The sequence below is a fragment of the Salarias fasciatus genome, chromosome 15, assembly GCF_902148845.1.
Source record: "Salarias fasciatus chromosome 15, fSalaFa1.1, whole genome shotgun sequence".
Classification (NCBI taxonomy): Eukaryota; Metazoa; Chordata; class Actinopteri; order Blenniiformes; family Blenniidae; genus Salarias; species Salarias fasciatus.
This window is the reverse complement of record NC_043759.1, coordinates 10434040-10460313: the sequence shown is the minus strand read 5'-3', so window position 1 is coordinate 10460313 and position 26274 is coordinate 10434040. Positions and strand designations below refer to the sequence as shown.

At 47.9% G+C, this 26274-nt stretch overlaps 3 protein-coding genes across 9 annotated transcripts in view; 1 reads left to right on the top strand and 2 right to left on the bottom strand.

The window, feature by feature from the left end:
* nhsl1b (NHS-like 1b) overlaps nucleotides 1–16183 on the top strand; it is an 85258-nt gene extending 69075 nt beyond the window's left edge. For 4 of the 6 annotated variants that reach the window (XM_030111077.1, XM_030111078.1, XM_030111081.1 and 1 more), the window contains 6 exons: nucleotides 1561–1688; nucleotides 3442–3646; nucleotides 5345–5476; nucleotides 7210–10482; nucleotides 11412–11544; nucleotides 14284–16183. In XM_030111077.1, the coding sequence (XP_029966937.1) occupies nucleotides 1561–1688; nucleotides 3442–3646; nucleotides 5345–5476; nucleotides 7210–10482; nucleotides 11412–11544; nucleotides 14284–14959 (4547 nt within the window). In that variant the 3' untranslated portion in view covers nucleotides 14960–16183. The remainder of the gene's footprint in view (nucleotides 1–1560; nucleotides 1689–3441; nucleotides 3647–5344; nucleotides 5477–7209; nucleotides 10483–11411; nucleotides 11545–14283) is intronic. The other 2 variants (XM_030111079.1, XM_030111082.1) reach the window with 1 other exon arrangement.
* Nucleotides 1–26274, bottom strand: part of cmtr1 (cap methyltransferase 1) — a 506633-nt gene that overhangs the window by 473234 nt on the left and 7125 nt on the right. The window contains exon 24 of one of the 2 annotated variants that reach the window (XM_030111089.1): nucleotides 26121–26257. In XM_030111089.1, coding sequence (XP_029966949.1) covers nucleotides 26122–26257 — 136 coding nt within the window. In that variant the 3' untranslated portion in view covers nucleotide 26121. Of the gene's footprint in view, nucleotides 1–25165; nucleotides 26258–26274 lie in introns of those variants that run through there. The other variant, XM_030111088.1, reaches the window with a different exon arrangement.
* On the bottom strand, nucleotides 18322–24312 carry hebp2 (heme binding protein 2). The gene is made up of 5 exons (XM_030111113.1): nucleotides 24194–24312; nucleotides 23892–24033; nucleotides 21279–21414; nucleotides 20437–20617; nucleotides 18322–20354 (listed from the first exon to the last, which is right to left on the bottom strand). Exons 2-5 carry the CDS (start codon nucleotides 23964–23966, stop codon nucleotides 20168–20170), a joined length of 579 nt encoding a protein of 192 aa, XP_029966973.1. The 5' UTR covers nucleotides 23967–24033; nucleotides 24194–24312; the 3' UTR covers nucleotides 18322–20167.

Below are 26274 nucleotides of genomic sequence, written 5' to 3'. Positions count from 1 at the left end.
ACTTATTTATTTTATAAAACCGTCCCCAATCATGCAACACCAATCATCTCATCGCGCTCCACTCGCCGTCATCGTCCTCATTATCATTAGAGTGTGTAGGACCCGTCTTCCACACCGCCGCCACGTCGCCCTGTTGTTCCAGCATGCCAGTCCCATCAGCCTCCATTAGCTGACAGTATTATACATGCATCAGGGTGCCCGTCCACAGAGACGGCTTCTAATTAGCGGTGGAAATAAAAGCACGTTTAAAAGGGGATCAAAAGCTGCATCTTTAAGGTATCGGGCTGGTAGTGCATGTGCTTAAAGTACACATGCATAATTCACTAAATGAGACTTTGATCGCACGCACACACTGAATGAATAGCCAGGATTAAAACATTTTGTCAGGAGGGTTTGCATTTGAATTGACTGGGTAGACTGTGTGCAAGCGGGCAACACATAAAAGGAAGTGTAATTAACTGAGGGACATTGGAGGAAACTCCTCATATTTTGTGAGGCTGCGTCTTCTCAGAGTTTGGTAGACGTCATTTAAACATTGCAAGCGTGCATCACTTATGTGGTGGTTTAATACGCTCAATCAGGACGATGGCGGTGAACATAATTGATTATTAAATGGCAGAACAAAGAGTGCATTAGTTGGTCCTTGCAGAGCGGGAATGATGGAGATGATGTGATAAATGTCCCACGAGAGAAAAGGGGGATGGAGGAGAGAGGGACGGCTCTGCCATCTGTGTGTGACAGACTGAAACTGATACCCCCTAGACACACACACACGCGCGCGCGCACACACACACACACACACACACACACACTATAGCCGCGTCACAGCAGGTGGCGATGAGAAGAAGGTGTGAGCAGCACTTGGCAGAGTGGAACAGGCATCACACCCACATAGCTGTCAGAACACACACATGAACGACCAATGCTGTATGCTACTGTGCACATTTGACGATACACAGCTATTTATGTGTGTTATAAGAATTTCACACTTTCTTCTAACTGAATTGTTACATACCGCCAGCATTTAAAATGAATTTCGATACTCTGACTCTGACGGACTCTGATCTGTAGCTGAAACCATTCCTATAGTTTGCAGCTTCCATGTCTGCATTTCGTGGTGATCAATATGCATTCATGTAACTATATTGCTGTGTTTGTCCCATGATGGACTGGTGAACTGTCCAGGGTGTATAAACACACTGTCTCTGACTGTTGTCAGTATTTCTTTTTATTGCCCTGCTTACTCTGAAAGCTAAATTTGGGCAATAGAAACCTGTCTTGTTATGACACAATAAAGTTTAATATGATGACACTGCTTGAAGTTTTGAAGTTTATTGATCACCTTTTTTCTCACAGTTTCATAACTGATGTAACGCATTCAAAACAAAAAGTGCCTATCTGAGTGTCTATTCTCGTAGAAATTTGTTTATCCTTTTCCGAACATAACATTCTTTCAGGTTATGAATATGAGAAAATCTAAATGTCGTTCTTACTTATTCCGGTGTTTTGTTTTAATCTTCTGTATTTGACACTTCTCTCCATGTGTAATTTTCCCTCCAGAATGTGACAAGTTGAGGAAAGATGGCTTCCGGAGCTCCCAGTACTACTCTCAGGGTCCCACCTTCTCCGACCCGCTGCAGTCCTCCAGCAGCCTGCAGGACGAAGAGGACGATGAACTTGAAAAAAAGGTACACAGGAAACGGTCTGCAAAATAAAAAACCCTGCTGGCCCACACAGCTGCAGGAGTTTTACATGGCTGCCTGGTGAAAAGTGGAGTTATTCTGCCCTCTAGTGGTGACACATGGACACGTCAGATTTTTATCTTCACCTCAGTCTCATCGGTGATATTTGAATTTTTTTGGCTTCGTCATTCTCAAACAGTAATTATGGAGCTTTTTGATACCCAGCCACTTACAGTTAAAGAGAGAAATGATTATCCCAAGTGAAGAAAAGAGGAGAGGATAGAAATGAACGAATCAGACGAAGGTTTTTATTTATTGCTCTTTTCATCGAATTCGCCATTAGAATGAACTCAAGTGTGAATAAAAAAATACACTTCCTCTTCTCACGTTCCTTTTCACACTGAAAAATGACAGGACTGTTCAGATCCAGTCTTACTGTCAATATTAGGCTTTGATTCCCTTTGATGCCTTTCTCTTGTTTCATGCCTGATTTGACCTTCATACCAAACTGCTGATTTTCCAAACTGTTGCTCACCAATACATTATTTGTTTTCCCTACTTCTTGCACACTCACCCCATCTTCTCTCCCCCCAGTCGCTTCCCCCTCGCCCCCCTCATCTTCTCGTTTGTCCCCTTTTTCTCACCTCGCCGTCATTTCCTGTTGTCCTGGAGCTGTTGAGCTTAACTGCGCCTGACAGCAGCTTGAAAAGAAGACTCGGGGCTCCAGGTTGAGCTGCGGAAATGCACAGTAACAGGCCAACAAGCTGTTGCAGAGATTTATTGTTTACATTGACCCACCCGCCCCCACACGTTCACTCATCCATGCATGCATGACCCTCATGTTTTCCTACATTTGTGGACGTAAGAGAAAAACATGTGAGCAACTTTTCAGTCATGTAATGATGATGATGGTTCTCCCGACTAAATTTTTTATCAATAATTAGAATAGTTTTAGACTGTTTGTGTTTTCTGTGCTCTGGATTATTATAAGTGGGATCTACTGTGATTGAAAAGAGACTCTGACAGTGAGTTAAACATTAAACAAACTCTGCCTCGCTGGCTTGTTGACGAACGGCTCGATTTAAAGCCCGGATGCAGCAGTAAAGCATTCGGCGGACGCTGCTCGCTGCAGTAAATCTGACTCCTCGATTGAGAACTCCCGGTGTGTCAACACAGTTTAATGCATGACTGACTCTCAATTTGTCCTCTTGCTCCCGCTCTGTAGCTTTTATCCTGCCGTCTCAAACGGCTGTGTCTCTTCACTCTCATCGTGTGTGTGTGTGTGCGCACGTGTGTGTTTGACGGTTTCCACTTGGATCTGATTAATCGCAGCCTGAGCTTCAGAAGGTCGCACCAATGAAACGTATTAAAGTTTGTGTGCCAACAGATCCTGAGCGATCTGTCAGTTACAGCCAATTACGTTGCGTAACGTTCTGTTCCCCGCTCATATTTCCCTTGATTATGTTGACATTTTCCTTCAGACGTCATGTTTTCGCCCTCATCCTACTAAATGCTTGTTTTCTGTGGAGTTTTATTACCTGCTATCATTTTGTTCTGTCATTTCTGTCACTCTCTGCCTTTGCCTCGTCTTTGTTTGCCTCATTACCCCCTCATTTCAGTCACTTAGTCACTTCCTCTACTCTTTTTTTTTTTGTTTTTAAATTTCCATCTCTCACCTGGCTGATTTTCATCCCTCTCCTTTCTCTTTTTTCTGCACTTGATATTTCGTCTTTTTAACGCTGGTCTGTCCCTCATGTAGTCCACGGCGTCGTCCGGCGAGGAGGATAAATCCCAGCACTCCATGAGGTCCCAGACGTCGCACGGAGGGGGCGAAGCGGGCGAGGCGTCCGACGTCGACGGGCAGGCGGTATGGAGCAAGGCCCCGCCCCTCCCGACCCCGGAGGAGAAGATGAGGCAGGCGGCTCAGGCCGTGGCCACCGACATCGTGCCCATCAACGTCACAGGTAGGCCGCATCTCCCAGACATCACCGCCGTCCCACCAGCAGCTCTCAGTCGGCGTCCTCATCCTCAGTGTTGAACCAGCTCCACGTTTCCATTCTTCAGCGGTTTACAGCCAGTTCCACCCGCTTTCAAAACCACTTTGTCCAACCTGTATAATGTCTATCTGAGATCCAAGCTGTTAAAATGTCAGACTCTTCCTTTAATTAACCCTCTGTGGCCCAGTGGATGTACACCGATCCACGTGTCCACAGAGGGGGGGAAAGACTCTGTCAGCCGTTGGTGTTTGCCTCCTCGTCCACATCTTTTCATCTGCCATCGTGCCTCTTGGAGCCCGACCTTCACCCTTCCTTTATGCATGTGTGAGCGAGCGCTTGTGTGTGAAAATGGTTTGACAGCTTCTCCAGGGGTCAAGGCTTTTCACTGACTCCGTGTCAGATCACCAGCAGTTTGACAGATGAACAGCCGAACACAGCAAAAAAAAAAACGTGTCGACTGGATCCCCTTGTTAGCAGGGCCTTGTTTTCCACTGCCTTCCACAGGCTGCCCGCTTAGGTGTGACGTCTGTCTCTGTTATATTCAACCACAGAACACACAGCTGAGATGAGTTTATGAACAGTCTCCTGACGCAGCCTCCGCAAAATCCCAGTTCAAGCGTCCGGATTTTGCCGCCGTCAAATAACTCCGACCTCGCCGTCTTTGAAACACTAATGAGAGCTTTATGTGTTTCCACTCCGCTCAGATCAGCACGGGCTTCATCTGCTGTCACTTCAGATTACCGCAACAGGGAAAGCAAAGCACACATAGGCGCAGAGAGATCAGGGACCTCTCTATCGCTCCGTGCGCGGCGTGATTGACACTATCGGCCCTCATATCAGCTTCTGTTTCCCTGATGCCTGCAGACTGTCACCAGCTGCCCAGATAGCAGACAGAGGGCCAGATTTTCTCTGAATATATCATCAGTCCAATATAGAAAATGGACAGGGAGAGAGGAACACATTGAGAATCTGAGTGTGTGTGTGGGAGAGAGAGAGAGAGAGAGAGAGTCATAGTGCATGTTTCATTCCATATCTCTCCTGTGCATGTGTTTTTTGTGATAAGAGCATGCACTTCATCCATCACTTGTATGTTCACAACTCAGCGGCCCACGTTTGAGAATTTGCGATCAACCAGCCATAAGACGTCCAGTTTTTTCTTTGTAATCTTTCCTTGAAAAGGCAAAAAAAGACAGTAGCAGGCGAATTTGACCAATTCAGACCAGTTAGCTAAAATCTTGCTGTAAAGGTGCTTTTTTTTTTTTCCTCCAAATAATTAATGCTTTGCTTCTAATACAGCAACAACTCACAAGTGTCTTCATGTATTTTTGTTAATTTGCTCATTTTCACCTTTATAGCCTGTTGTTTTATGAATATACACAGGTTTAAGTAAAAAAAAAAAATTACCAGTGGAGTCGTGAAAACCAAAGCTATGTGTAAATGAAATGCTTCTAAAGGTGGAAAAGATCATTTGTATCTGTAAATTTGCTGAGCTGAGCTTAATATTCCCCGCACTTCATTTGTTGCATGTTGACCTTTTAAAAGAAAAAAGAAAAAAAAGAAAGCGCTACACACCCTCTGCATGTTTTTGAGTTTGTTCCCTCTGACTAACCGACTACTGTTTGCCTGTTTGTCCGCCTGCCTTGCTCTCGCCCTCCCGGCTACCAGGGGCAGTGTTTGACCGACAGGCGAGCATCCGGCGCTCCCTCATTAACACTGACACCGTGTCCCGTCGGCCCAAGAAGGTCAAACGCAGAAAGACTATATCAGGGCTGCCTGACAACATCAACCAGGAGCTAGGTATGCATCACCCTGGGGCTGGATACTGCCCTCTGCTGTCCACAGACCTGCACCAACACTCTGGATGAGCATCCCACCTCCTTTCAGTACTGATTCAGTCCCTCGCTTCACTGGGTTTATGCATTTTTCAGCCATGGCTTTATGCAGTTAATGTCAAGAAAAACTAACTGTTCGATCAAGGTCCTGCAGCTGTTCAGTGTTTCAATATTTCTCTTCTTTACATGTGTTCTCAGTTGTTCTTCTTTTTAGCAGTAGCCACAGACGAGAAGAAGCTGCTCCTATATCTGAAATAAACGTTTTGATTTGCACTAAACTTCTTCCTGTCATGTAGAAATTGAATGCAGCTGTTACACTTCTTAGATACGAACTGTGTCGTAATCTCTTTGGCGTCAACTTTGTGTCGTCCTTTGTGAATTGTGTCTGTCTGTTGTGTGTTTGTGGGTCTTAATCCTGGCACCATATTGATAATCTCATCCATCTCACTCACCAACATGTAGAGATGACATGACAGTGGGCCCAGATTATTCACACCTGAATGGCTGCACAGCCGTTTGTCTCCGCCTCTGTTGTTTTCAGAGAATGTGATCCTCAGACTGAACAGATGTGGATGACATGACCGATGCGAAAGTTCAGAGGTCGTCTGACCTTGGTGGCTCAACAGAGCTGGGTGTTAAGTGAGCACTAAACCCACTAAGCTGACACTGTGCTCTGCTGGCATCGCCACATGGCTAATGTTTATCTGTGCATCACTGAGCCGCAGGACAGCAGCAGTATTGTAGCAAACTATCATTTCTCCGCGCGATAAGATCACCAAGGCTGATCGGAAAGGAGATTGAAAGTGTTGTTAGCACCCGGTTGATGACATCCTCTGAATGTCATGATTACTGGGCCGGTGTAATTGTCCCAGTGCTCCATCCCTCCCTCTCTCTGCACTCGAGCTGCCTGCGAAGTAGACCTGCAGCTTAATCTATCGCAGTTTGCAGCAGCAGCCAAGCTGTCAGTCCAGCTTTTTAGCAAAAAGGGGGGGAAGAGAGTGTGTGTGGGGTTTAAGAGAGAGCGAGAAGGGACAGGGAACGAGGGAGAAGAAAGTACACAGGAGTGTGCATGTTTGGGAATACGAGCATCAATAGGAGAGGCTCTACAGATGGGAGACACATTAGGGATCTTCTCTCGGTTCGCAACTCGTTTCTCGCATTGTTTACTGGCTGGTATGTTCTCTGTGTGTCTCTTTGATATCTGCATTTCTACGTGTCCTTGTCCCTGCTCGTTCTGTGTGTTGTGTCCTTCCTGACTGTGCATGACCATGTCAGCTTGTATGTGCATGCACAGATCCTCGTGTATGACTGTCTCTGTCTCTCTGTGCGTGCGTGCGTGTGTGTGTGTTTTTGTTTTTTGGCTGCCTCGTGCCTCGCCAGCTGCATGTCCTGGATCCCAGGAGACTGTTTTGTTTTTCAGACTAAAGCTAATGTCAGAGTAGGAGGAGTAGCATCGCAGGGAGCTCTGTCTGTCCTCGTAACCTCTCCAGCCCACTGAAGAAAACCAGAAGTTATTAACACACAAGACCAGGTTAAAGCAAATCAGATTAATTAGCCTGTCTGTCTCTACAGTTCAGCAGACAGTCTAGGCAGAGGAGCAGAGAGGTTTATGGCTGGAGGGGGAAAAAAGACCTAACAAGAAGAGCAATGCACGCTTTCCACATATTTATCTTAATGCCTTTCTCTCTTTGGTAACAGCAAAAGGACGTGGCGGAGAACTACGGCCGCATTCCATGTTCATCCCAGGACAGTACTCCACTCTGACCCGAGCCGGGAGTGTGAACTCAACACTCCGCCGTTCGGAGACCAGAGACACCAGCTGCCAGACGGAGGACATTAAGATCGTACCCCCGTCCATGAGAAGAATCCGGGCTCAGCGAGGACAGGGAATCGCTGCTCAAATGGCCGGCATATCTGCCTCCTCGTCCACAGGAAGCATATCCGTCTGCAGCAGCGACAGCTCCGGTATCGTCATGCTGCCGCATCAGTTTAACGGCGATCCCTCGCGCTTCCACAGTCTGCCCCGACAGGGTGCCAGAGTGTCTCTCAGCGCCGACCCCATCTACAGCAGCACACCCATCAAGTCGGAGGAGCAGCCTCCGAGACAGATTGGAAAGCTACAGGTGGACGACACCGTGGTACACATGAGGAATGCTCCGCGGACAGGCACGCTGCCCCGGCCCAAGTCGCAGGAGGTCAGAGGGACGCAGTCCAGCGAATGGGGCGGAGGTCCAGCTTGTGCAGTCTCTCCTCATGCCGCTTATTCCACCTCATACATCCCCAATGCCACCCTGTCTTGTTCCTCCGAGATAATCACTCTTAGTTCTCAGTCCAGTCAGCTTACCCACTCCCCAAATTCGGCGTACCCCACCCCTCGGCCGCTCAGTGTAGCTACTCCCACCAACTCTGACGCCCTGATCGCCAGTCCAGCGGGCTTCGCGCACAGCTCTACCTACCCAGCCTTGGCCACTTCCACCCCGACTCACACGCTACAAGACGGTGATCTTAAAGCCACAGCGTCCGCCAGTGAGTCTGGCCACTCAGAAGGCAGCGTGCACAGCCACAGCACCCTCGCTCCAACGCCGCCGTCCTGTCTGCCGGAGGAACAGTGGATCTACGACACACCGGAAAACGTGGCCGCTCCGCACCGAACTCTGACCTCCAGCTGCTCCACTCCGATAAACCAGCTGTACAGCAGCCTGGACCACCACTCCTCCAGGACCACCACTGATTCCAGCTCCCTGTACTCCCAGGACAACGACGGATACTACACTTCCATGCACCTGGACTCGGGCTTACGATCCCGCAGTCACGGCAGTGGACATGGAGTGGCAGCCGGACGCGCCACGAGACACAGCATGTACGAGTGCCGGGAGATGGCCAGTCAGGAGGACACTGGGAGTCTGTACAGCGATCGCTCTTTATCCCGCAGCATTTCGCTTCGCAAGTCCAAGAAGCCCCCGCTGCCCCCGGCCCGTACAGATTCCCTCCGACGTAAGCCGGGCGCCAAGAAGCCCCTCGGCGGTGTCAGCGCTATCAGTGGTACTAATGAGCCTAACGGCGCCATGCTCAGTGAGACTCTAATCGCCAGCTTGCAGCAGAGCTTACAGATCGGACTGAGAGGGGGGAAAGGGAAAGGCGCCTCACCTTCGTCACCTTCTCACAGCCCGAGCAGCGACTACGACGACCCCTGGGTGCTACGCCCACGCAGTCAGAGCAGCATCAGCGCGGGCAGCTCTGCGGCATCGCTAGCGACCAACTCCAACGGCGTGTCGAATGTGTACTCGCTGTGCCATGTGACACCCGCCCACAGTGACACCAGCAGCTTACGGTCTGATTATGCCGATTCTTGGGGCTACTACATGGACTACCCCCGTAACCTCACCGACCAGAGAGCGCAGACCCCGCCGGGCCACGCGTCGGATAACTCGTCAGCTGAGGTTCACGTTGGAGTGCAGAACGGAGGACACGTCCAGAGCTGCAGTCAGGCCTCTGGACCTCCTGCCAAAGAAGGGAGCGTCCCACTGAAGCCCAAAGCCTCCACCTCCTCCCCGGACCGGGTGCACAGGCTGACCTCCCCTTCCAGTGGCTACTCCAGCCAGTCCAATACCCCCACGGCTGGCACTCCAGTGCCCGCCTTCGTCAGGTCCATGTCCCCGTCAGGCAGCCGGCCGAAGCCCAAAGTGCCAGAGAGGAAGTCGTCTCTTCTCTCCTCAGTTTCCATCTCCTCCTCGTCCACATCGCTCTCCTCCAACACTTCGGATTCGCTCAAAAGCTCTGCCGCCCTTCCTCAACAGCTTCCCCTGCTGTCCTCCTCTTCAGCTCCCAGCACCCCTCTGAGCCCACCTCCACCCTTCCCTCCTCCTTTACCACCAAGTTCCGCTTCTTCCACGCCTCCCCCAGCTCCGCCATTACCACCCAACGCCCAGGGCAGTTCTTTGAGCCCGCTCTCTGCTTGTTCCACCTCCCCAGAGTTTCCACCTCCTCCTTCCCCCGAGACTCTGATCCACCCCAGTTCTTCCTTTAACGGGAGCTTCAGCCCCCCTCCGCCGCCTCCCCCTGCGTCCTGTGCTGGGCCCCCTCCTCCACCTCCTCTGCCTGCTTTTGTCCCCGCTTCTTCCACCCCATCTGCTAAGACGTCAGTGAAGGAGGTTCCCAAACCAGCTCCGAGCAGCCCGCCGAGGCTGCCTAAGCCGTTGATCACCCCGTTTGCGCTCCAGAGTGTTCAGCTCCGTTCTGTCAAGCAGTCAGAAAAAGAAATCAATGGCAATTCGGACCACGTTAAAACTCAGGAAGTGGGATTAGACTTCCTCCAGGGTCTCAAGCCCCTGATCCTGGACACTTGTAACTCTCAGCAACAGCCATCTGTGTTGCCTGTGCTGAGCGGCTCTTCGTACGAAGACTCGGAGTGTTGCCCACCGTCACCGGTGTCAAAGCTATTGGATGAGTTGTCTCTAGACGGCAGTATCACAAACGACACAAACGATTGTGGTGCCGTCACTGAGAAAGCTGACAACCAGAGTGGCTTTCTTATCAACGGAAGTGGAAATGATGAAGAACTGGTCAGTTCCTCCGAGAGTGTTCATAGATCCCCCGTCAAACAGAAGCCCCCCGCCGTCTCAAAGAAACCCAAACTTTCCCTCATCCCGACGTTCAACTCTCAACCAGCCGGTGAAAAGCCTGCGGCTCGACTCGAGGACTCAACCGCTCTGCTACAGGCAGAAGACCAAGTAGATGCTCCGCTGACTCACAGGAAAGAAGTCGAGCAACAGGAGGAGGAAGAGCTTTCAGAAAGCAACGAAATATTCACACAATTCAAGGATGAGATCTACGTCTCTGTCTCAGCTTATCCGGACGCTAGTACTGACCAAGGGTTCTGTACCAACGGACTGACTCTCGAAGAGGAAGAGGAGGAGGGAGACGGAGCAAGCAGCACCTCTGGGTCCATCAGCTCCAAGGAGGATGACACAGGTGAGTCTGACTAAACACAAAATAACTCTTCAGGATACATATGCGCTTCAGGATAGACGACGACTTTCAAATGAAGCAAGAATTCCCATAAATCTGTCTGGTTAACAAAGATTCTGCCGCCTGCCAGATTTGTGGCCGGCTCCTCGGGCAGCTATGAAATTAATTTTCACATCCAAACTCAGGGAGACAAACTTGAAGCCACAAGCTTTTAAAGGTTTGAAAGCTGTGAAAACAGAAGCGAGGAGGAAGCTTATCACTGGGACAGCAGCGCTGCAGTCCTGTGAAATCGTCCCCCTCTTTGCTCTCTCTTGTAGGCAGAGTTCTCTCACGGTGTCTTTCCTTTCAATTCTTTTCCCTCCGCATTGCTATTTCTCTCAGCCTCCGCTCCTCTCCTCCATCCCTCTCTCCAGATATCCTTTTTTGCCTGTCTGCCTTTTTTTTTTTTTTTTTTTTTGTTAATCTGTCATCTTCAGTCTTTCCTTGTCATCCCCTCCGCTTCTGTCCTGCTCTGTCTCTTTCCACTCTTCTCCATGAGGTGAGCAGGGAGGGGGGGGATGCTTTTTGTGGTTGGAGGGAGAAGGGGGAGGGGCTCCATCGTAGGGGGGGGAGGGGGAGGAGGTGGGGAGGGATCTGGCAATGGGATGAAGGGGAGGATGGGGGGAGCGTAAAGTGAGACTGCCTGCAGCGACTCTGGCAGTGGGAGCTCAGACGTGAGCGCGGAGGTTGAGAGGAGGGAAGAGGAGAAGAAGAAGAAAAGAGAGGGAATCTCGAGACGGAGAGAGAATGTAAGAAGACGTTGGAACACCTCCTCCGTACCACTTCAGGTTAATGCGGCAGGATGGATTCATGAGTGTGTGCGCTTGTGTTCTCCCTCCATCTCCCCTAACTGTGCGGGACCGGATGTAACTTGCGCGTCTCTCTCGGCTCAGGTGAGGTGTTCGAATCCAGCGCGACAGAAGCGTCTCCGGCCCCGTCCTCCAACGGGACGCCCGAGGGGAAGATGGTGACCCCGACTCCCACGCGGCCCCGGACCACCGAGGACCTCTTCGCGGCCATACACAGGTACGACGACGCGCCGCCGCTTCCCGCCGTGTGTCACTTTGCCTCGCACTACAACAACTTCATTCCTCCTCCCCCCCACTCATACTCCCGATGTATAATTTATTCCTGTGAGCTGGTCCTACTCTGTCATCCTGTTCTCTTTATTTGTTTGGGTTTTCTTCCCCACTGCACTCCAATTTCCCTCCTCCCCGTTTCCCTCTGTCAGAATCTCATCCTCGCTGCCCTCATAAACCTCGACATGTCACTCCTGAACCCCCCCGTCACCCCTTTTTACCCCCTTCATTTCGTTTCCCATCTCACTCTCCTCGTCAACCTCCTCCCGCCCTCCACCTCTCCATCATAACTTCGCCCGCCGCTGTCCCACGCTGGAGCGCGCTCATCTGTCAGGATGGTTGATCTCCAGACCGGGAGGGAGACGCGCTGTCGGTGTCGAGCAAGTGGGACACTGCAGCATGTGGGGGTCCGTTCAAGAAGCTATTTAATCCGTTCAGGAAGCCATTTAATCCACATATTTATTGAGACGTCTATTGTCGCTGTCGTATTATCACCGTTCGCTCTCAGCAGGAGAATAAAGACTGTTGCTTCATCCATTATTTAACTCCTTGACACCCTCTGGTCCTAATCTAGGTTAGAGGCCGCTGGAGAGATTCTTCTCTTCCTTTCTCTCTCTCTCTCTCTCTCTCTCTCTCTGACACACATTGCTTATGTGCTTTGAAGAGAGAGAGCGCGCACATAAATTTCTCATGCTGCCCACCAGTTTTGCCATTCGCCGTCACGTGCGGCAGTCGGAGTTCAATTGAACGCCACAGGATTTCATTTCACGGGATTTTATTCCTGCCCAGGACAGACAGTCTGTGTATTTATGGAAGCCCACGTCACGTGTTGAATCGAGACTCGCTGTGCGGTGTAATTGTGGACGTGCGTGCAGGGACCTCATGCCAGGAACGATGTTTGTTTACCGCGCTCCCTCCTCCATCGCACCTCGCCAGGAGGGAGCATGTTATAGAATCATTTTACAGATTTGGATCGCTGATTGTCTGCAGGGCTGCTGAAGTGTGTGGAGATCTACACCTGTGGAAGGAATTAATCATCCAATTGGGCACAAACTGATGCTAATCGAGCTGAATGTGTGCAAAAAATTTACGTCTCACCTTCTTTATCTCACCTTCCTCTTCCCTTCGTCGTTTTTTTTTTTTTTTTTTTTTTTTCCCCCTCCATGTTTCTTGTCTTGTCTCACTTTCTCTGAAAAAGGAGACTGATAAACACCTGGAGTGAAATGTCTTCACAGCTGTAGCAGAAAATACAACATGTCTCGAGGGAGGCCCCTTCCAAAACAAATGCAACGCAGCCAAGAGAAAGGAATCGATCCGGCGCCCCGAGCCGGGTCTTAAATCGCGGCCTTGCTCGCCGTCTTAACTGAGATCAGCGGCGCGGCGCGGCGCTATCATGGCAGCCTGAATTCAGGTGTGCGCGTGTGAGGAGAGTGTTATGTAATGCTGATGGGCTAGCGTGTCGGGGGAGCTCACAGGCGCCGACGATGTATCTGAGGTTGGAATTGGGGCACAGACATATTTTGCTCTCGTGTGTGAGAGAGAGAGAGAGTCGGCGTAGCTTCTCGCTCGTCCCCCTTGTTTTGACCTTCAGCAGGTTCTCACAGCTTCCTGTGCTTTTAAGGGGAGAATTTCCCTCTGTGGAGGTAAACTGAGGATTAAAAGACCTTGTCTCACTGTGTCCTTCGCTGCTCCCTTCAACCCGCAGGATCAGTTTCTTTTCACAGAATCGACAGTTTTAAACATGTTTCTTGTTTCCGCTGCACAGAGGAGGCCTGCAGTGGGTGGCAGCAGTACTAGAGAGGTGCGGAGTGGCAAGTAGCCCCTTCCCTTTAATTAGCCAGCCTAATTTCTACTGCGGCGGTGATGCCACCTTGGGATTAGCACTCCCTCGGCGCAGCCCCCCCCCCCCCCCCCGCATCACAGATTAATAAGGCTGATTCCCTGCTCATCATAACGCCTCGTGTCTTTTATTTATTTTTTTCAGTTGCAGCTTTGTTGCTTTGCTTTGATGCAGGAGTTATCGACAGTGTAGACTTGAGTGGTGCAGTCGCTGACTCCGATGCCCCCCACCCCGCCCCCCCGCCGCCGCCGAGAGGAGCCTGACTCGTCCTCCTGTGATTAAGACTGCTTTGGGCTCTTTTCCCAGTTTGTTTTTTGATTAATATCATTGTGCCGCTTGTGAGCCCCTCTGCAGAGATGCGGTGTGTGCAGACTTTTTTATTTATTTATTTTTTTTCTTAAACCAGAATATACCTCCTATTCTTGCCTCCCCTTCAGCTGTTTTTTTCTAAACGTGCCCACCACTCAGTCAGATCAGTGCCTTGACACATGATTGCTGCGGGCAGAGCCGACATATGGCAAATTTGGGACAAAGATTTGAGGCGTGTGGGCTACAGAGTTTTAAATGTAATCTTTTTTAAGCTGCAACAGAAACATGACTGAGGGTGAGCTTTTTTTTGCTCACATGTAGGAAATCCTTAGCACTGCAGCCTAATTTGAATCGCTTGTCCTCATTTCTTGACAAAACCGTCCCAAACGTTGCTTTTCTCCTCAAACTAATACATTTTTCCCTTCTATTTCTTTCAGTTTAACAGGAATTTGCTCTAAAAGAGTTAATTTAATTAACCGTGGTTACGAGGATTTGGCCAAACATGCAGTTGACTCGTCAACATCTGTCCGTCCACAGGTCAAAACGCAAGGTCCTGGGTCGAAGGGAGTCCGAGGAGGACAAGTCCAGGTCGGGAAGCCACCCGCAGTCCCCACCGGCGACGCCGACCAGCCCCGCTCCGGGGTCCATGTCGTCGCTGCCCCGCCAGTCGGGCTCCATCCAGCGCAACCTGCGCAAGTCCGCCACCAGCAGCGACACCTTCAAGGCCCTCCTCCTGAAGAAGGGCAGCCGCTCCGAGACCAGCTTCCGCATGTCGGCCGCCGAGATGCTCCGCTCCACCGACCCGCGCTTCCAGCGGACCCGCTCGGAGTCGTCTCTGGACCCCCCCGGCGGCTCGCCGTCCTCGCCGACGGCGCCGCACAGCCCCTCCGCCTCCCCCGGCCGCGGCAAGCGGGCGACGGAGGAGTGGAGCCGCTACGAGGCCCTGGCGCTCTCCTCGCCGAACTCCTCGCCCTTCTCCATGGGCGGATTTAAGTACGGACGCTCCCGGACGCCGCCCTCGGCCGCCAGCAGCAAGTACAACGCGCGCAGTCGAATCCTCAGCAGCCCCATGACGGTGATCTGCGAGCGAGAGGGGGAGCTCGCCGAGAGCGAGTACGGAGACGTGGCGGAGAGCCTGTCCGGGCCGGCGGCTCAGACGCCGCCCGTCCTCTCAGACTCCAACGGCACTTTGTCCGACGAGAGCAGGAGTTAGAGGTGGAAGCGCCGCCGCCGCCGGGGACGCCGGGAGCCGAACTGATTTGTCGCAGCCGGGCAGCGGGTGGAGGAGATAACTCTACACCTTTCTGTTTCCGCGCTCCACCCTGAGGGAACGGCCATGCCAGGTCCTGACCTGAGGCCAGCGCTCGCCCCAACACAGTGGACAGGAAGCGGTCCAAAGAGGAGTGTGTCGCTTCCCAGGACCGCCGTCACCACCATCCTTTCCCTTCTTTGCTGATTTTCCCCTCTTCTGTTTAACGCCTGGTGTTCTGAGTCTGTTTCTCCTTTGTTTTTGCTTCTTTTTATATGTTTTCTTTTTTATGGAGCTCCTCCATTTTTGTTGAAGAGCAAAGGGTGAAGTGAAAGCAGCGACAAACCGTTGGATTGTCTTCGCTGGTGCAACGTAGCTGAATAGCAAAGAGAGGAATTTAAAGGTGTGCTTGGATTCCCGCCTCGCGAATCTTCTCCGTTTCTGCTTTTTTTTTTTTTTTTTTTTTTTTCTTGCCTGCGAGTTCTGGAGAAAAGCGTGACTAGCAGGGTTTGAAGGTGTGAGCTTCAAACGGCTGGCGGTGCTGCAGACGCAGCACAGCGGACGGCGCCGTGGAAACTCCTTCAGCTCCGGTTCCCTGTGAGTTTGGACTTCCTGCTCCCGGGGCAGTGGTTTCGTATGCAGAGCTTGGCGTGTTCGTGACGGCTCAGCGCTGCCGCCGTGAGACCGGAATGGAGTGAACGAGAGTCGGGGGTGTAAAGGCTCGACCTAAAGGGTTAATGCGTTCAGTTGAAAAGGCTCATAAAATCTCCATTAACCAATTTTTGATTGGTAGATTTTACACTGTGCATAGGTCTTCTTATTTTGTTTGTTTTTTTTATGTTCAAAGTGTGTTTTAACGATTGTTTTAGTTCATGAAAATGTCATAAATTGTGTTCAGGAGCTAGGTATGAATCTACAAATGTAAAGCAAAGAGTGACTTAAGATATAAATCTTATTTTATAGTCGGGGTCTTTTAGTGATTGTGTTGGTTACCAAAGAGCTTGAAGAATGAAGCGAGCGTTGATCTGGACTCGAACACAATCCGAGAGTGTGAGCGCTTCTCTGTCCGAACCACCCTCTGTTAGCTTTGCCGAAAGTTTCTTGATAGACCTTTTAGGGCTGAAATGATTTCTATGATGCTGTTGACCTTTTCTTTTAAGTTTATCCTCCAGCAGTTTTATAAGTTCTTGTATGTAAATAGAGAAAGTGAGTTTTAAGTAACATTTGACTTATTTTGGGAGACTTTGTACATTTCTCGAGCCCTGCGGTTGCCGGAAGGGGAGTGGTTTCTTCTTTGTAGATTATTTATTTCCACATGGCAGGGCGCCAGGAGGTCGGAGTCAGGAGGCACTTGAACCAACGGTTTAAGGGTTTCGCAGAGAAATCAAAGGGCTGCATTTACCGAGCTGACCCCAGCAGGGCCGTTTTTCTTTTACGCGCTCCACAAATGCAATAATGTCAATATTTATGCTTCGGCCTTCAGCCGCCCTTAATCTGCAGTCATGCAAATCCCAAACCGGTGCTCTCAGACGAGTAAATGTAGCCCCTTTACGGCTGCGAACCGAGGCGACAGGCGTGAGACTTCATAACCTCCTAACAGCCATAACACCCAGCGGTTTAATCACCCGTGACCAAAGTGTGTCTCCCAGCTCCCGCCCGGCCGTGGGCGAGCGGCGGGCGGCGGGCGTCACCTGGTGACGGGAAAACATCTCAATCTCGGAGCACTTGTGAAACGATGGGGCGGGGGACGTGAGAGAGTGGCGAGGCAGTGGGACGCTAACGCTCTTGTGTATGTCTGTGTAATAAAGAAAAAAAAAGGTGATATTTAAAGCGTGTGTCTGTGTGTCATTTATCTGAGTGTGTGTGTGTGATTCACGGCTATCTGCCTGCCCAGCACTTCAAATCATGGCCTCATTAGCGCCGTCGCCATGGCGCCCATGCTCGTCTGTCATCTGGGAAACTCCAGAGGCCATCGTTCACCCGTCACCCCCCCCGGTGGGGTCATCACTTATGTCTCCTTCTGGACATCCCATTAGGGCCCTCGGTGAATTACAGATCTGCCCAGAATAAACCGTTCTGCTGACTTCACGGCAGCAACCAAACCGACCATCCAGAGTGACCGGCCTGCCTTTCCTCCCTCATCTTTAAGCGTCAAACTGCCTCCTCTCAGCGTTCATTCGAGTGTCCTCGAGGGAAACGGGAGTGGAGACGGTCACCTGCCCCGACGCCCCCAGAACACCGGCGTCCATCTGTCCGTCAAGACAAAAATCAATGCTGATGATCCTGTTTGTGATCACGCTATTAACACTTGACTGCTTCCCTCTGTCCTCCTGCGCCCCAGAACGTCCCCAAAAGACATGACAGACTTATTAATTGGCGAGCTTTGTTATACATGAATTAAAAATGAACGCAAATTAGTGAAACTAGACTTTAGAGTTCACTTCAGACAGTAAGTATAACTTTATTGACAGATTGAGGTAAAAAGCTGAGTTGAACAGGTGATACAAAAGACAAACCTTGCTTTGTTTCTTGAATGTGGCCCGAATCAACCGTTAAACATAAATGTTGTTCTGAGAGTGATTGGAAAGGCTTTGGAAACGACTTCTAACACTGATTAAAAAGGCTCTACGTCTAACTGCATCTGAAAGTGCCACTGAGAGTCTCTTCATACCGAGATTGGGAACAAGTGTGGACAAAATGAAATTAAATTCCCACACTTGCCCATCCTGGCGCTATGTGATATGGAGGAAAACGAGAGAACTGCGTCGCTACAGTTTGAATCTTCGGCTTTCTCTTGTTTCCACATTAAGTCTCAATCAGGCCGGATGGGTGGGAGGGCAAGTGAAATTAAAATGCGCTGTGGCGTCTGGATTAAAACGCCGAGCCTCATTATACATTTCCTCTCTGCGGCAATGTTTCACCTCAGCGGGCACAGCCGATGGGATCAATACGGGCGGCGAGCAGCAGACGAAGATGGAGCGAGCGCGAGTGTATGCAGGGGATTAAAAAAGAAAAGGGGAAAAAAAAGACGAGGTTTTCTGCTGAGTGTCTGAACATGATATTCAGAACAATTCAGCCACAAATAAATGGAATGACTCAGCAGACGGGGACGACGTCAGAGAGGGCACGAGAGGACGAGGTGAGAGGAGGGATCCATCCAGCGGACAGAAAGGTCACGATCGGCGGAGTGTGGCGGAAACAGCCGAGCTTCATCTGCTGCGGATCGGATGAACAGCTTAATGTGGTCAGAAAGTTAGCCGTGAAATGAAATGCTGGCTGACAAAAGCAATCACACACTGCAGAGGGAAGAATAAATAACCAGAGTGTCATTTCACAACTTTTAATCATCAGTAGGATGGATTTTACATTCCTTTACATCTTTCAGTTAATTTTTCTTTTATACGTGTGCAGTATTTATGGCATTGTTCCCTTAATCAAGTACGATGTAGACAAAAGCACACAGTATATACAAATGAAAGCAAGAATAAAAAAAAAAACAGGGTAATGATCATATTAGCTGTCATTATTGAGTTTGTGATCAATGATTTATTGAGCCTGAGTAACTAATGCTTCAATTATGCAACCAGTGCAAACAGAGTCTGCCCGGTGAATCCGGCTGAGATGAGAAAAAAATAAATAAATGCATCAGTATTTTGACAGGGATCCAAGCAGAGTTGCCTTCCCTGCACCGACTGACAAGAAGCCAGCGGAATCAAATGTGCTGTCAGACTTCACAGCTGCCGCTCAGAGGTAGACGCTTCAACGTTCCAGTCTGGGTGAAATCAGTCCCACATCACAGATCACAGTCCACACCTATGCAACTATACAAACATGAGTTCATCTGAGGGTGCACAGACCAGGGAGGGCCAAAAACCTGACATTTACAAGCCCTGGGGCTAAGTTATTAAACACCGGTAAAAGTAATCAAGCCTTCGCCGAGAAAAAAACAACTTCCCATCCTCAGGGTTCCAAAGTTAAAATATAGCATTCAATTCCTCTTTTATTTTCCTTTCCAGTGTAACAGATGAGCTTTCACTGGAAAGTCCATCACGAGGTGGAGAAAGCTGGAATTTACTCCGATCTGTCAGCAACATGTTACCTCAGCCCTCGGCTCAGAGCTGAAGATATGCAAAGGTTGTGTTTGTGTGATGTGAAATGTTCAGCTTAGGTTGCTTTGTTCATAAGAAAACACATCGTGAACGTTGCTCGAGGCCAAGGAAGCATCTCCTCGGCAGCCGGTGGATGTGAAGCCATGTTTTAATGAGAGAAAAAAAAAAAAAGAGTAGACGGTTGTATCGGGAGTGAGAATTTACTGGCTTCAGTTTGAATTTGCATGTTCTTCCAGAGAACAAAACTCTGAATTTTAAAGTAATTTCTCATCCTATATTTTCTGTAAGTGTGACTGTGTGGTTGAAATGTAAAAATAAAAATGACTAGTGCATTTAAGTATTTATACTTGCAACTTAAAGTACTGAAGCCTCGTATTAATGCAAACTGAACATAAAAGTTTGTTTTTATATGGATCAAAGATCATCCCACTGCTCACTGAGCCAAAGCACCCCAAAGTTCAAGTTCAATTTGAATTTACAGTCTGTTTCATGTGCAACTCAAGAGAGAAAATGTGACTCTTTGCTTCATTTCTGCGTCCTACATGAGCATTGGCTTGTAAACAAATATTTTATTATTTGATGGTATTTAAATTAAGTAGAGGAAATGCTTAAAGAAAAGAAAAAAAGGCAGCAACTTGTAGACACAAAAGCTTAAAAAGATATGTTCAAGTAGTTTATTCAATTAATAATTAATAGGCACTTTAAGGTTTTTTGTTTCATGAAAAAGCTGCACCAAATAAAAAAAGTGTTTTCTGTCTGCTAATTTTCACAACATTGTCCAAAAGTTTTAGGATGTTGTGGGGTTGATTCATTAATGCACAATAGTTTCTTTTTTTAATCACGCAATTAAAGCTTCATTAACTTGTATGTTTGGAGCCAATCAGATTCATAACATGATAAATAAGTAACATCACTCTAATCTGGTGCTTGTCAGTGATCATAGTTTAAATCAGTAACTTGTAGTGAAAATAGACACATTTAGTCAATGTGGAAGTTCTTTTGTTGTTGTATGTGAGTATATTAAAGCTGCAGCTGGTGTGTCGGGACGTGACCTTTGACCTCTCTACTTCTCCGGTGCTTTCTGGAGGATCCACACTTCGTTCCTGCGGTTGGTGAGCTTGAAGGGGCTGTCGTAGCCGGCGGTGTAGAACGGCTGATCCACGTGCTCCACTCCGTCACGCTTCAGACTCTCCAGGAGCTTCAGGAGCTCCTCGCGCTTCGAATTCTCTTTGGCGAAACCACCGAACGTCCTGAGGAGGCAGATGAAAAGGAGGCAAGTTCAGGCTTCCCTGCTTCCTCTTGATTTTCTTCGGAGGCTGCGTTGGCCGTTACCTGACGTAAGCTGTGAACTCCTTCCTGTGCTCCACGAACACGTCCGGCTCGCTGGGCTCCGGAGGACTCTCCTGATGCTCCTGCGGGATGTAGAAGGACACGGTGACCTGGGACTCGCAGGCGGGGCCGGCGCCCGGCACCACGCGGCACGTCACCGGAGCCGTCATTTCCACTTTGGTCTCTGGGAAAACAGAAGAAAAGACTCCGTAAGAAAAACTGCCGGCCCGCATCAAACAGGTGGACACTGCAGCGTCATCTTTGAGGAGAAAAAAAAAATTACAAAAAAAAATTGTTGACGCTGATCTGATCGGTCAAACATCTTATGTAAGATGTGCAGATGTTGAATGTTCTACACAAACAGCCAGCTGCCAGCTGGTGGATCAACACAGTGCAAAATGACACCTGACCAGATGGCCGCGGCAGGAAAACCATAATGTGCGACAGCTGAAGATGATTCAACACGACGATCGCGGATCACAACCCACTCTCGTCACAGTTCGATGAACAATATATATTCTCATAAATAAGGCTCCCGCAAACTGCTGACTGGGACGATGGCAGCGGTGCTGCAGCAAACTGCTGAGCAGCAGCTAAAGAGCACTTTCTGTTGCATTTATTCATCCACTTCTCTGTTTTGAACTGAAGTTGTCTGCAACACTTGTTCACACGACCTAATTAGATGGCATTTCATTTCAGAGCTTCTTCAGGTTTGTCTGTGGTTAATTGTGACTTTAAATGGTCTGTAGGTGTATGTGTGTGTGTGTGTGTGTGTGTGTGTGTGTGTGTGTGTGTGTGTGTGTGTGTGTGTGTGTGGAATGGATTTATATTGAATGAAAACTCACTGTTTTGATTTTTTCCTTGGATGTAGTTGAAGAGCCTGAAGAAGCCGGTAGTAGAGGCTGCATCCAGATCCATCCCACTCACAGTGGTGCTGACCCACTTGGTAGGATGGTACGTGCGAATCTCATAGTCTTGTCCCTAGAAAACACACAAAAAAAAAAACACTCGTTTGGAGCTCTATAGATGACCACCTTCTTGATTCTCCATTTTATTTTTACTTCCAAATTCAGTTCTTATCATGTCTGTAAAAAACAAACATAGGGAGAACAAAGCTGCCTTTCATAGTGATTACATGACTCTGGGAAGATGCAACACATTTAAATAATCCTGGCAATGAGAAATAAAGAAACAAACAGGATCTTTGGGGAGTGCTTTTGAATTCAGTTATGTAAAAATATAACCACCTGTTCCCTAAAACCAGACCTCTGAGCTCCATCTGGATTATGATGGATGTTTAGTAGTAATTGTTTAGAGTTTGTGGAAATAAAGACACTTTCATCACATATATAGCAAAAAACTCATGCGAAATGAAAGAATAGCTTGTAATTCATGCTGTAGCGGAGCCAGAGTGGGGGCAAGCAGGCGGTCGCCCCTGGGCCCACAAGGTCATAGGGCCCCGTTTCATGTGATGTGTTCACGTTTACTCGTAAATAAATTATTATAATAAAATGTGCAGTGTGTGCGAGAAGGTATACGCATATGAGTGTGGGCTCCAATTTGCCAATTCTTACATTACGACTGTCCATGAATGCATCAGGGCTGTAAGCCAGCGCTGATTGACTGTGCGGCATTAACGACTTTTTTCTTTTGCACTTGATCTGAACTCTTTGGAGGAAAGTTAAACAGTATGCTAAACACTATGCTAGCCGCTAGCGGTACTACCCAAAACCTAACATCGGAGCCGCTGGTGAGTCAGTGAAACCTTCAAAAATATTATCTTTATCAGAATGCTGTGGTCTTAAACACCTGGATATTTGAATGCGCCTTGTGTTGCTCTCAACTATAAGAGACCACCAAGTCTATTTTTTTTCTAATTAATATACGTGAATTCCGAAATGGATAGCTGTGTCTATATCTGTCTGAATAGATTGTGTAATTTTAGACCAGCTGTGTTCATTTTATATTCAAGCTGAATCAAAGATGGTACAGATTTAGCCCGTGAGTTTTTATCCAAGTTTTCAGCACCATGGACAGCGGACGCTCTGTGATTGACACCTGTCAGGCTGCATTTGTGTGTGTGTGTGTGTGTGTGTGTGTGTGTGTGTGTGTGTGTGTGTGTGTGTGTGTGTGTGTGTGCGTGCGTGTGCGTGTGCGTATGTGTATTTGTTCTTCAAAACAAGTCTGTGAACTGGTTTGTGACTTTATTCTGCTTTCTGAGGCATATAGGTTTGCTTGGCTCAATAAAAGTGAGCATTAGTGTGGTTTTTGATGGTAGCATGAGGTTTTGTTTGAATGGCAAAATTACTATCATAAGGGCCCGTCGAGAATGCTCCGCCCCCTCTGTACTGAGACCCACGGTCCGCCTCTGAATTCATGCGTCTGACTCGCTCCAGATTTATTCTGCAGCACGGAACAACCTCAAGCACACAGCAGATTTCACTGAGAGCTGTGTTTGACATAAATAAGAACAAAGTGCTCTGGAAGTGACGGTAGACACCCCATAGAGCTCTGATCTCAACATCATACAGTCTGTCTGGGATCACATGAAGAAGAAAAAAAAGCACAAACTGAAAGATGTGAGCCAGTTTAAATCCACAGAAGATCTGTGGATCGTTCTCCGTGTTTGGAACAGCCTCCCTGCCGAGTTCCCTCAAAGGCTGCCAGTGACACAGAACAAGATGCTGTTTTGAAAGTGAAGGATGATCACAACAAAAAGGCTCTGCTGAGCTTTCTGTACACATTTTGTTTGTATGACGCATCCGTATCGTACTAAAACCTTTACTCAGCCGTGTCCAGTGAGGTCTACAATGGAAATTATAATTAAAGGACAGGGATGTTCCTTACTTAATCCTCTTTGTTCCTGATGTAACATAAGTCGTTCATAACCAATCACCATCTGACCATATTTTGTAGAGTATCTTCTGCCTCAGGCCACATAAGTCCTCTCTCCTCTAGTTCTGACATTTACCCTGTTGGTTCCACTCAAAGACCCTCTTGGCCACGTATCCATCTGGCCTCCTCAGTGTGTGACCAATCTAATCCCACACTATAGTTACTTTATCTTCTCCTCTATCAGCCACTGCCCTGTTTGTTTCCAAAGATCCTCATCACAGATTCTTCTTGGCCGCCAGATCTGCATGATGTTCCTGTTGATCAACACCTGAAATTTGTCCGTCAGTCCCCTGGTCAGCCTGAACCACACAGGATATAATGTGATGTAATTCACCTGCTGCAAGACTTTCAATTGATACAGCAGGTAATTTGCTGAGACAGCATGAGCAGTAAACTTATTCTTACTCAAAAAGGAGAAAGAAGATAATCAGCGTTTTAAAATGACTCCTAACCTACTGAGCCCTAAAGTGACACCAGTCTTGTGACAGTGACAAACAGCAGTTCACATCAGGGCAAAGGTCCGATTTCTCCTCTTTTAACGAGATGAGCTCTCAAACAATTACCTGTTTCTCCGCTGCGGTGAACTGAGGGTTCTGCAGTCCAGAGGAGAACAAGGCTTGTTGCACCGCTTTAAACATGACTGGAGGTCGCTGAAACCCAGCAAGAAACAAAGTCCTGATAATAATGAAGTCTCAAGTTTCCCAACTGCGAAAGAAAAAAAAAAAATCACACAGAAACATGAATGCAGCGTCAGTGCTTACAGCTCGTTACGATGTTTTAAAACCCTGATAAATATTCTAAAGCATCAGGTTTATAAGATATTGATTTATTGCTGTAATAATAAAGATACAAAACGATCACTCACCTGTTCAGAGGCGCGTCCGTTCGCTGCTGTGGAAGTGGGCGTGGAGCGAGTTTGTTTTTGTAACTTCACTTCCGGTTTCATCGAGCTGAAATCTGATTGGACGAGAAAGTGAAACGTCACAACTGTCAGTCTGTTTATGATGTAATTCTTGAAAAAAGTTAGTTTTCTCCGCTTATCTTTTAGACAGAAGTGAGTTACGTCATTAATTGAAGTGCGTCTGTTGGCGCCAAAATGTTAGCAGCCTGCATAAAGCCCACGAGCTCATTATATATGGAAATTACTGAGGATGATCCCTGAAGTGATCGAATTGTGTCTGATCTGATGTGTCAAACATAAGGCCAGTGGTCCAAATTCGACCCAAACGAGGCTCCCATCTGGACAACCAAGCAAATTGTGAACATTTCAAAGAAAATTTTGATTTTTTTTTTTTTTTTTTATTTCTTAAGAGTAGCACAAACAAGCTTCAGCATGATGCAACAGCTGCAGGAGAAGTTTTCTGAACACTTCACTGTATTTTGCACCTGAAGACATTATTAGTATCGGCTTTATGTTGAAATTTAGTATGATAATTGTTTGGTTTTGTAAAAATAGTCATTTTAATCATGTACACACTGCAGTACAACAAAGAAACACTAAAAAGTTTCAATTTAATAGTTATTGTGGAACTTTTTTTCCCAATCCAACCCACTCAAGATGAAACTGAGCTGTTTGTGGCTTTGAACATATATGAGTTTGACACCTCTGTGTTAGACTTTCATGTATTAAAGAAATATGTATTGCTTGTGATTTCTTTAAAGTTGGTGACTTACCAAAGGTCAAAGGTCAGCATCATTACAGTCCAATTTGAAAGCATAAATAAATAAATATTAGAATTGGATCAAACAAATCACGTTCTAACTCTTTCTTCAGGACTACATATTCTTTGAGCTGTAGTCGAGAACCATTTTTCCAGACAGCTGAAATGAGATTATATGAAGAACAAAAATCATTTATTAACACTTTTTATTTACATGAAAATGGATTCAGAGCCCGTTACATGAAGTAGAAGAAAAAAAACCAACTTGCAGCATTTTGAGAACAAAACTGATAACACGGAGGCACAATCATATCAGAAGAACAGAAACAATATGAAAACTACTAGAATTCCTTCTAGATTTGCGAACACACATACATGCTTGGCGAGAGATGGAAGTATCAACAGGGGGAAGCTGCTACATCTGTCACTTCAATGAACATTAAAACTGGCTTCGTATTTGCGGGTTTAGCGGCAGATTCTGCGTGGAGACCCAGGCTACCACATGCTTGGGTCTTCTGGAGAACGGTCAAGCTCAAAACAGGAGCACAACAAGCGAACAAGACTGTGTTTACTGAGAGAGGCGTGGATCCCAGGTCACTGTCGCTGCTAATGCATTGTATGTACACACGCATACGCACACACCCAATGCTTGAAAGGCTAGAAAAACTGGACCTACAGGGACATGCAGCTCAGCTGAGAGACTACAGCAGCACCAGTCTCCATAAGGTGGTGATGACGTACATTGCATTCTTTATTATTCACAAAGACCAACCAGCTCGTCAAAAGTCCTGAAATTGAAATAATTCAATGCGAGAACGAGAAACAGGAGCAAACAAACAGCAACAAAAAAAAAAAAAAATCTCTTCAGCTGCGAAATTCCAGCAGCAACCAGATGACTTCTCTGATAATATGGAGGAGTGAGGTAAGGGTCATAAAGCAGTTTAACTGATATTTTACCAGACAACGAAAAGAGAAGACTCACGGCGATCAGCTGTGAAGCCATTCTCTTACTGCCAAATTAAATATAAATGAATAAACTGCAATGTTCCCGTTTCCAGGACTCTTTCTGCTCCACCTCTTAGTGCATTCTGTGGACATGATGTGGCCGGTGACATCCGGAGCCTCCGAGTCTTCAGGGCTGATAATGCTGGTGGATGAAGGACAGCACGTCGTCTTTGGACAGTTTCTCAGGGTCCATCCGGGTCTGAGAGTCGTGAACTATGACCCCGTCTACCCAGGCCCAGAAGAGTCTCTCAGAGTGGCAAACACTGAGGAGAAAGACAGA